At 37.3% G+C, this 10,789-nt stretch overlaps 1 protein-coding gene across 1 annotated transcript; it reads left to right on the top strand.

Moving 5' to 3' along the window:
* The first annotated feature begins 1,952 nt into the window (after positions 1 to 1,952).
* LOC127649215 (eukaryotic translation initiation factor 5A-1) lies at positions 1,953 to 10,633 on the top strand. Its single transcript, XM_052134223.1, has 6 exons — positions 1,953 to 2,303; positions 4,295 to 4,468; positions 7,725 to 7,829; positions 7,925 to 8,056; positions 8,150 to 8,220; positions 10,499 to 10,633. Exons 2-5 carry the CDS (start codon positions 4,301 to 4,303, stop codon positions 8,210 to 8,212), a joined length of 468 nt encoding a protein of 155 aa, XP_051990183.1. The 5' UTR covers positions 1,953 to 2,303; positions 4,295 to 4,300; the 3' UTR covers positions 8,213 to 8,220; positions 10,499 to 10,633.
* Positions 10,634 to 10,789: the final 156 nt, after the last annotated feature.

Genomic DNA, 10,789 nt, shown 5'->3' with positions numbered 1-10,789 from the left:
ACCAAACAGTCATTCAAAGTTCATTATCGACCTTTGGAATAACGAGAAATAATTGTTTTTATTTTTTAAAGAATAATCATTTAGTATTACGTCGTGCTTAGCGCGGGGAAACTAGGCTATTATTCATGCAAAACATATAGTTTGATTGATGACAATTTACTGAGAAAGTGAATGTTTTGTGTTTAATTTTTTAGGTATTTCCAGATTTCTTTTTTCTTTTTTTTAACCCAAGTGTGCATGTCACTTCACCCACCTTGTAAAAATGAGTAAGCCGAAATTACACCTTTTAACTTCACAAACTTTGGTGAAATCAAGATGCTTATTCTTAAACAAAAAAGCTTATTTTTACCAAGAAAATGGTCTCTATTGAAAATGTAATTAATGTATTAATAAATAGTTTATATATATATCGTTTATTCAATTCTGAAGAGTTTCAGACCCATTCAAAATGAAGTAGCCTGTAAGTTTTAGGTGACCGTGTAAAAAAGTCTGAATAACAAAAATATGGGCACGGTCCATGTTTGGTGGTAAAATATGAAATGTCTCAACAACTCTACCCCTGCACATCCAAATAACTTCAACGTAGGAAAAATGAGTTTATTTTGTTTGTTTATTTATTTAGTGGTGAGGCGTACGTTGCAGGTTCAAACACACTAATAAGTGGTCCAGACACTATAACCATTATGCGCTTGTTGTTAAGAAGGCATCTAACCTGAGCTGCTCCATGAGGACCGTCCCGGTAATAGGTATAATGACAAGCACTTTGGATTTAAGCATCGGCTGAATGACTATTTTCTATAGGCTACTTGCATACTAGCCTACACTTAAATATGAACGTGAACGTGATATTTAACATAGCCTATATTTAATTAAATTACAAATTGAAACTAAAAACTATCAATGTATTAAAAAATAATGCCAGCTTTAAATGCACTGAATACCGAAGGAAACACATGTGGGTTATATCAGACCCTATACCCAACTATAAATAAAAAGTGATTACACATGATAGAAGACATCTTCATTGAAGAACACCTGGAGTGGCAGATAAAAAGACTTCATGTATAAAAGTATGTCTCAAAAACTAGACGCTAGGTAATTTTTGACCCACATATGCCTTCTGTCAGTGTAGCCTATTTCGTAATGGTGACATGCAATGCAAAAGAGATGAGTGCACCTGCACACATGTGTTTTTACTGAGGACATGTCAACACAAGCAGCCATTCTAGCCAACAATGAAAACACACACAGAGATGGTTAGACAAATGATTGTTAGCCGTGTTGGTTTGAACAGATATGTAGGTTTAACATGGTTGTGGTCTCCTTTTTATCCCCATTGCCTCTTGTGAGCACTAATACAGGTCACCAGATTCAAGTTTCACTCAACTATATTTATCCAAACGACTACACAAGTTGCCAAGACTGTGGAAGCCGTGCATTTGGTCATATTCTCCCCTCACCTTACTTTCTTTAGCCACTTGTGCATCATTATGCTTAGTATTATTAATTTATTTATTTGTTTGTCAATAAATACGATACATTTTTGAAAACTGTGAAACCCCACATTGGGAACACAATGCGTTAAAACATTTAGTGTTGAGCTGCATACGCTTCACGTAGTCGCCCCTTTGAGAGGCATGTTGCATATGCAGTGGTGGTGGTGGTAGCTGAGTGTGCGTTACGCTATCAAGAATCCCACTATGCCTATCTTTACGCTTGTGAGCCAACAAGAGCTGAATAAACGAGAACAATCCCAGCAAATGTCACACGCAGATATGTGGCATTTGAACTATATAGTTAACAGAAGACATGTAAATATAAATAACTTCACAGAAGAAATTCGCACTGACACGAGTCAAACTATGCATGCACGCTCCAGGGCTGCGCCCCCCCCGCCCGCCCTAGAATTTAAAGAGCGAGGGTGACAGCGCATGCGCAGTAGGAAGGGAAAAACTGCCGAGGTTCGTTTCATGGTATGTGTGGTTCGTACGGATCAGGGAGAGAGAGAAATAAAAAGAGGGTTTAGGATTCACGCGTTGGGCCCCGGCCTCGGAACAGCCCTCATCAAAGAGCTGAACTTGCTGCTGCTGAAACTAAAAGAGGAAGGGGATAAGCAAAACGCATGTAACGACAGCAGCGTCAGTATAGACGAATTCAGTGAATAAGCACAACAGAAGCATCGCGCAGCCGATATCAAACCAGACAACAGACAGATAGGAGCTGAGAAAGAGAAAATAAGGATATCCAGTCGGACTAGCTAGTGGTTGGGTTGCCCCAAAAGCGTGTAGCGTGGAAAAAGGCTGGTAAGTAGCTGATTAAATTCAAATAACGGGCGTGATCCCGCGTGCGAACTCCCTCCTCCCTCCAGGTTAACCTGTATTTATTTCACATTTCTATCAATCACATAAAACAACGACGGGACAGTTGTACAAGCAATCAATATGCCTTCGATACATTTTGCGAAAGATTCGCAAGGCTTTGCACTCATTCGTCGCGCGAGTAATTCAGAATGACGACAACATTTTCCCTGGGCGTAGGGTACACTAAACATAATTTGATGAGGGAAAAATCAAAGTTAAATTGGGGTACAAAGACAAAGATCACAAAACTTGATCATAACTCCGGACGCAAGAGCACCTCGCGACGTGGACAACATAGTATTAACATAGTGTTAGGTGCACATGCTTTTGTTTCTGCATGCAGTCTGTGCGTCTGGTTCACGCGCTGTCATGTGGAGCTCTTGCGGGCACCTGCTCGGCCGTGATGCTCTTCACGGCGGCGGGCCTTTAGTTTGACGATGAGCGCGCAGCAGGCCGCACGGGTATCAGGCAGCTCATTGCGGCTGCTGGAGGACACGCGTGTCCTAATGAAAGGGGCCCAAAACTCGTGCATTGATCAAAAACCTACGGCCTTTATTCGTTTTTAGACATTTACATGTAAAATGTGACACGCGCAAATGTGTGATGATGATTGGAAGGAGCAGTGCTAATTGCCTGGACCTAACAAGACCACCGTAATAATAAAAATTATTCCACCTTTCTAATTAGTGAATACGGAAAGTATAAAAAAAAAAAATGTGTTTAGCGTTTTATATGTGTGCTACGGTGTGCATGTTGCAGCATGACCTAACGTTTGGGCCCTTCCATGTCAATAATTGCAGATCACCATTGCACAGTTGACTAAACGTAATGTAACTCAAATAATGCATTTTCTAACTGATTAATGGAGATAATTTGAGTGTAGCCTATTATTATTATTGTTATTATTATTAAGGCAAATGACACATTTATACCAGTTGGGCATGTCAGAAGTGCAGTTAACAGGTGCCATGTTCTTGTTGCCTAATATAGCTTGCTTCTACAAATCCATTGAGCCACAAGACTAAAATCAATAAGTGTTGCACAGTTTGTCACTTTGTTTTTAATATTTTGAAACAATGCTACACATGAAAATGCCTTATCCAGTTAAATATGATTAGTCCAAGTGGCTTCCTGGGTTTTCGGAAGCCTGATCTAATTCAGGAATACTGTTGCATGACGGGTCTTTCTCTATTGTACCATGCCATCTTTCATTGGCACCTTCTTCAAAGTCATGTATGGCCATTCCTTGTGTTGGCTTATGCCGACTAATATTAAAGGGATAGTTCACCCAAAAATGAAAGTTCTCTCATTTACGTACCCTCATGTCATTCCGAATGTGTATGACTTACTTTCTTTTGCAGAACACAAAGATTTTTAGAAGAATATCTCTGCTCTGTAGGTCCGTTCAATGCAAGTGGATGGTGGCCAGAACTCTGGAGGTCCAAAAAGCACACAAAGGCAGCATTAAAGCAATCCATACAACTCGAGTGGATAAATCCATATCCTCAAAAGCAATATTATAAGTTGTTGAGAAACCGGATAATATTGAAGTCCTTTTTTTGTTTACTATAAATCTTAATTTTCACTTTCACTTACACATTATTTTGTTTTTGACGATTTGCATTCTTTGTGCATATCGCCACCATACAGGTTGGGTCTGGTCAAAAAAGACTTGATTGTAAAAAAAGGACTTAAATATTGATCTGTTTCTCCTGAAGATATAGATTTAACCACTGTCATATGGATTATTTTATGATGCTTTTATGTGCTTTTTGGACCTTCAGAGTTCTGGCCACTATTCACTTGCATTGAATAGACCCACAGAGCTGAGATATTCTTCTAAAAATCTGCGTTCAGCAAAAGAAAGAACATTTTAAATGAGAATTTCATTTTTGGGTGAACAATTCCTTCAGCCACTGTACTCTTTTCTGAAGATTGATATGGCGGATGCTGACTTGGACTTCACAACAGGCGATGCTGGTGCCTCTGCTACCTACCCCATGCAGTGTTCTGCCCTGCGCAAGAATGGTTTTGTGGTACTAAAGGGTCGACCATGCAAGATTGTGGAGATGTCCACTTCTAAGACCGGCAAACACGGACATGCCAAGGTGAGTGATGCATGTTATGTGACTGTTTAAGGTGCACTCAGTAATATTTTGCTAATCAAAAATGTTTTACACACAATTCAATTAATAGTATTTTAGAAAAATATATGTAAAATTTACATTGAAATGTCAAATCCGGTTTCAAGACAAAGCCATTTCATTCTATATGGAGCTGGGTGCCGTCATGTTGAGATTACATAAGCAGCTGAATACTATACTCTTTATAACCCTGTTATAAGAGACTTTTGATTGATTGCATCCACTCTGACTGTTGTCATTGAAAATCTCCTTTGTTTAGGCCAGCAAGCCATAAAACAAAAATGAAAAAATACTGAATGCACCTTTAAATAAATTATAACAGAAACGAACAGCTTTGCCAGGTGGGAATTGACATCTGCACAGGTTTTCAAACAGACCCCCAGAGAGCCACAAGGAGGTCTGTTATGAGAAAAAGGGTGTTAATAAAAGGAAACGTGTCAAACTTGACATTTGATAAAAAATAAATTCTGCTATAAAAAGACCGCAAATACATTTCTATTGAATTGAAAATGTTTCTCTTCAAAGATTTATACATATATTTAATATTATTCTAATATAGAAAATTAGATAAACTGTCAACTAAATACAAAGTTAATTATTAGTATTTACTGTATAATATAAAATTAAAAAAAACATTTGCTTTTGTAAAATAACCATATAAAAGCCAATGATTTGCACCATGTTTGCCTTTACTATTTTTCTCACAGTACAAATGGGTTTTAATAATACATTAAAATATATAGCTGCCTTGATATTTTAAGAAAGGGGGTCAAGTTGACCAAACCAATCCAATCAGGATTAATTGGTACCATGATTCTGTGCACCAACATTCTGTGTCAACTCAGGCTTTGATCATGAGTTATGATTAGTGCACATTCACATGAATGAGTGAAGATTATAGCGAACAGCCAATCGCGTGAAACATGGAGAGAGAAAGAGCGATTCAGATTCATTTCTCGTGAGAGTCATTGGGATTTGCCTCTCTGAAGGCCGATCATTTTGAAAATGAAGAATTTAAATCCATTTAAACTGCACAACAAGAGATTGTTATAAAACATTAAATTAAATGTATTTTACACTGCATGAGATAACTATGAAATCATGAAGCTTAAAACACATGATTTTCTCAACAAAAGGGATCACTGTTCAATTATGAAGAAATCAAAGACGTTTATACAGCAAGAAGAAACACTGCGGCTACTGCGAGAGCTTGTGATGCTGGAAACTAATTCTGAATGTGATAAAAGTATAAAACAGCTCATATATCAAAGCGTAAGTGAATTCATATAGATCCACAACAAGAACACAAATGCTTATTAATATTAAAAGCTTAAATTTTAACCCTTGAGTGACCTTCAGGGCATTTTTTTCTTTTTAATTTTTTCGTTCATTTTGGCTGTGTCAATGCCAATGGCATAAATTTTGCCAAAAATGTGTATTTTGATATTTCAACCTCAGTTCCTATAATACATCTAGAATACACTGTACACAAAATAGTTACACTCTGGGCCTTATGGACAAAAATGTCCCCATTAAAACGGCAATATATGATCCTAGTACCATTTAAAGCATAAAATAATGAATTACATAATATTATGCTTTTATTCCAGAGCCATGACTTCAAAATTGTAATTTTTAATATTTTCCAACAGATGGTGCCATTTTTCTCATGTTTAGCCTATGGAGCAAATACATGCTTTTTTCCTATTTTCTGTTTGCTGTATTATAGAGCACTGCACGCCAATTGAATAAATGATATAGCTAAAATTGTGTGGGTGTGTTGGTATGGATGTCAGAGTGTGTTTTGTATGTGTTGATTGAGGTGTGTGTGTGTTTGTGAAAAAACAACAACAGAGGCATCATTAACAAACTGGCATTTAAAGGGTTAATATCCTGAAAATTTATATTTGCCAGTTATGATCAGGACTGATGTTGGTTAAAAGTCAGTGAAAGTGGAAAATAATATTATTATATAATATTTTTATGACAGCTTTTTTCTGGACACTTTACAAAAAATTATAATGCATCAAAATAAATGTTTATGCTAATCATTGACATATCCCAGACTGTGATAATCCCCAAAAAAAATAATTTCCCCTTAGCATTTTGTATATGGAAAAATGTGTAAATATCTTTTTTCTTTTCATAAAAAAACAAAATGTATTATATAAACAAACTGGCATTTAAAGGGTTAAAATCCTGATCATTTATTTATATTTGGTAGTTATTATCAGGACTGATGTTGGTTAAAACATTTTACTAATTGAAAGTGGAAAATAATATTAATATATATTATCATCATGGCAATTTTTTGGCAGGACCTCTGAGTAACGTTTATTCGACGCACAAGTGTTCAAATATAAAAGCTTTTATATTCATGTTAACTGAGAGCTTAATATTTAATGCTATTACAAATTAATTTAGGTTACAATTGAATGATTAAAAAGTGTGCACTTGGAATACTGTATTAAATAATAAGATGTATTTGCTCTTTAAAAAATAAAAATAAATGTTTTCTCATTTTGTGTACCGCTTGCTGTATATTCGTCTCTACCATGCCTCCCAAACCCCTTCTTTCATGGAGTAATGTGTGCTTTAAGAGAGACGGGACTGACTTCATTGCATCAGATGTCACATTACTCACAGCTGATTGGTTCAATATCTGTTAGCGATCTGCTACCCAGAAGAAAACCTGCTACAGAGAAGATTAGCCGTGCAGCGTATGTTACTATGTTGATGAACACCAGTAAAGGCCAAGCCATTTTCATGGGACCTAAAACGAAACAAAAACGTATCTGGCTAGCCGCCTAAACCTTCTTCATGATACAGGCCCCTGGACTAGAACAAAATTTACATTTTAAGAGGGGTGCACGTTTGTCAAATGAATGCTTTTATTTTTAAGCCAAATAAATGTATTTTGTAGTGAACTCCGTAAGAACATCTGTCTAAATCAAATTCCATTTTAGTGATGCTTTTAGCAATTGCAGCGTTTGTGCTGCTCACTCCCCAACTACATTGGTATGTGTGGATGAATACTTGCTTGTTTTGCACAATTAAGAACTTCCAGACGTCCCTCTAATGAGTCTTTATGAATGAGGTATAGGTGAAAGGAAAGCCAACACAATGCTAGTAATGATGCTGTCAACATGTTGTAAACTTATTTTGAATAGACAGCGGTGCAGTAAAAGTGTTCCACTTTGTTTTTGTTTCTTTTCCAAAGGTTCACATGGTGGGCATTGACATCTTCTCCGGCAAAAAGTATGAGGATATCTGTCCTTCAACCCACAATATGGATGTCCCTAACATCAAAAGAATGGACTACCAGGTATGTGGTACGAAATATAGGAAGCTTTGTGTATGTCAATCATTATGATTCATTAATGTTTAAAAAACTTCTGTTTTCTCTTTCCTACTTGCCAGCTTATTGGCATACAGGATGGCTACCTGTCTCTGCTCCAGGACAGCGGTGAGGTTAGAGAAGACCTAAAAATGCCAGAGGGAGACCTGGGCAAAGAGATAGAGGGCAAGTTCGATGCTGGTGAGGAAATCCTGGTAAGTGAAATGAATCAGTCAGAATATCTTTATATTTGACTTTTAACACAGAACTGTTTGTTTTATTTGTGTCTGTGTGCTTGTGTTTTACAGATCACTGTCCTGTCTGCTATGAATGAAGAGTCTGCAGTAGCCATTAAAGCCATGGCTAAATAAAACCGCAGGTATATTGAGCTCTTGCTGCTACGCGTGTGCATGCTCACCTGCTTACTAGGCCCAGAGCGACTGTGCTTCAACAGTGTGCTTACAGCAAAGCACTAATTTAAACGTTGACCTAGGCTGTAAACAACGTAACATATGAATCCTAATTATTTGATTCCACCATCAAACCTCCACACAAATGAAAAGCGGAAACAAGGTTTTTCAGAGTGTCTCGGCAGCAAAACAACACCGGGCGGGGGGGGGGGTGATATGATGCTGGACATTTAATTGAATCAAAAAAAGCTTGAAACCATTGTACATTTCATATCTCTACCATAGGCCATGGATGAAATATTTATTATTCTATTGTAGTCAGGACTGAAATTGTACTTGTTTTTGTCCCATGTGATCAGTGTCCAGAAATGAACTCATCAACTTGTTTAAAAATGTATATAAAGACATTTTAAAGTTACAAAGTGAGCTCTTTTTACATATACTTTGCTGTTTGCATACTGGCAAATGCACTTTTGACTAACACCAGGATGTAGTACTTCTCCAGTGTTCAGTATATGTCGATCTGTGTCTGATATGTAAAAGCAATGACTGATATGTAAATAGAATTTCATGTTCAATTACATTTTGTATTTTAAACTACCAGCCTAGTATTTTATCCTATTTATAACCAAATATGTTGTATTGTAAAATAGCATTTTAAGAAGCATTACCAACCCTAAACAACAATTATGCTAATATTACCTATTGTATATATATATCTGCTGTTACTTGAGTTATGGAGAGTCTTAAAGTGACAGTGAACTGGCTTGTGTGTATTTGGACTTCTGAGTCTGGGTTGGACATAATGAAATGATAGATATTTCAGACTCTGTTCAGTAAAGGCTAGCACGTTTGGTTTTCACTTCATCACTTTTGTAGACATTCCATCTGAATTTAAATTTAAAGCTTGTTTTGGACAGTCAAAAATCTTTTCAACAGCTTACTTGTAATGCACATGTTTCCCTGTCCCTGTTTTTGTGTGTTGTGTATCCTTTTTTTTGTGCCATTTTGTTAAGTACACCTGTACATCTACGTATTCATGTGATTATCTAACCAGCCGATCATGTGGCAGCAGTGTAATGTATAAAATCATGCTGATTCAGGTTAGGAGCTTCAGTTAATGTTCACATCAACCAACAGAATGTTGAAAAAAATGTGATCTCAGTGTTTCAACCGTGGCATGATTGTTGGTGCCAGATGGGCTGGTTTGAGTATTTCTGTAAATGCTGATCTCCTGGAATTTTCTCACACACACAACAGACTCGTGTATAGAGAATGGTGCAAAAAAACATCCAGCGAGCGGCAGTTCTGTGGATAAAAACTACTTTTTAATGACTGAGGTCAGAGGAGAATGGCCAGACCGGTTTGAGCTGACAGGAACACTGCCTCAGTGTTCGACGTGTTGTATGTCCAGAAAAGCATTTCTGAACATACAACATGTCGAACATTGAGGCGGATGGGACTACAGCAGCAGAAGACCCCTCCGGGTACCACTACTGTCAACTTGGAAGAGGAAACTGAGGCTGCAGTGGGTAGATTCTTACCAAAACTGGACAGTAGACTATTGGAAAAATATCACCTGGTCTGATGACTCAAATTTCTGCTGAGGTCCACAAATGGTAGGCCGACTGCAGCCTCGGTTTTCTGATCTTGGCTGATAGAAGTGGAACCCAACGTGGTCTTCTGCTGTTGTATCTCATCCGCCTCAATGTTCGACATGTTGTATGTTCAGAAATGCTTTTCTGCATAGCACTGTTGTAACGTATAGTTATTTGGGTTACTGACACCTTCCTCTCAGCTCAAACCAATCTGGCCATTCTCCTCTGTCATTAACAAGCAGTACTCTGCTGTTGTAGCCAATCCGCCTCAAGGTTTGCCATTTTGTGCATTCTGAGATGCTTTTCTGTTCATTACAATTGTACAGAGGTGTTGTCTGAGTTCCCATAGCCTTTCCATCAACTCAAACCAGTCTGGCCATTCTCCATTGAACTCTAATCAACAAGGCATTTTCATTCACAGAACTGCTTCTTATTGGTTGTTTTTTGCACCATTCTTTATACACTCGAGTCTGTTGGCTGATCAGATAATCACATGAACAAGTAGATATACAGGTATACATTAATAAAGTGGCCGATGAGTACATATAGACACCTTTTTCCCTCTCTTATTATGTCCGTTCATCTTTTTCTACTTTCATGTCTCATTGTATTGAATCTCTTACTCCTATCTGTCCTCTCTTCCTTTCAGGGGTTGACAAGATGCACTGGACCTGTATAGGAGAGAATTAGACCTCAGCAATGCTATCCTCCCTCTTTTTTAATTATTTTATCTCTCTTTCTTTCTGTACTTTATAGCACCTCTTTGGGTTAAAAACTAGGAAATAAATGTAAAAATTTGTTCCAAACAAAATAAAATTTTCTAGAAATAAAAAGGTACATAAATCAACACAAAGTGAAATGTAAAAAAAATTAATTGGAGGACAGAATATTGTGGGCAAAAGCATTGTAGTGGTGGATGACTAGGGTGGGGAACGTTTCC

The sequence above is a fragment of the Xyrauchen texanus genome, chromosome 1, assembly GCF_025860055.1.
Source record: "Xyrauchen texanus isolate HMW12.3.18 chromosome 1, RBS_HiC_50CHRs, whole genome shotgun sequence".
In the NCBI taxonomy this organism is placed as follows: domain Eukaryota; kingdom Metazoa; phylum Chordata; class Actinopteri; order Cypriniformes; family Catostomidae; genus Xyrauchen; species Xyrauchen texanus.
The sequence above is the reverse complement of the archived record's forward strand: the minus strand, read 5'-3'. Positions and strand labels throughout refer to the sequence as shown.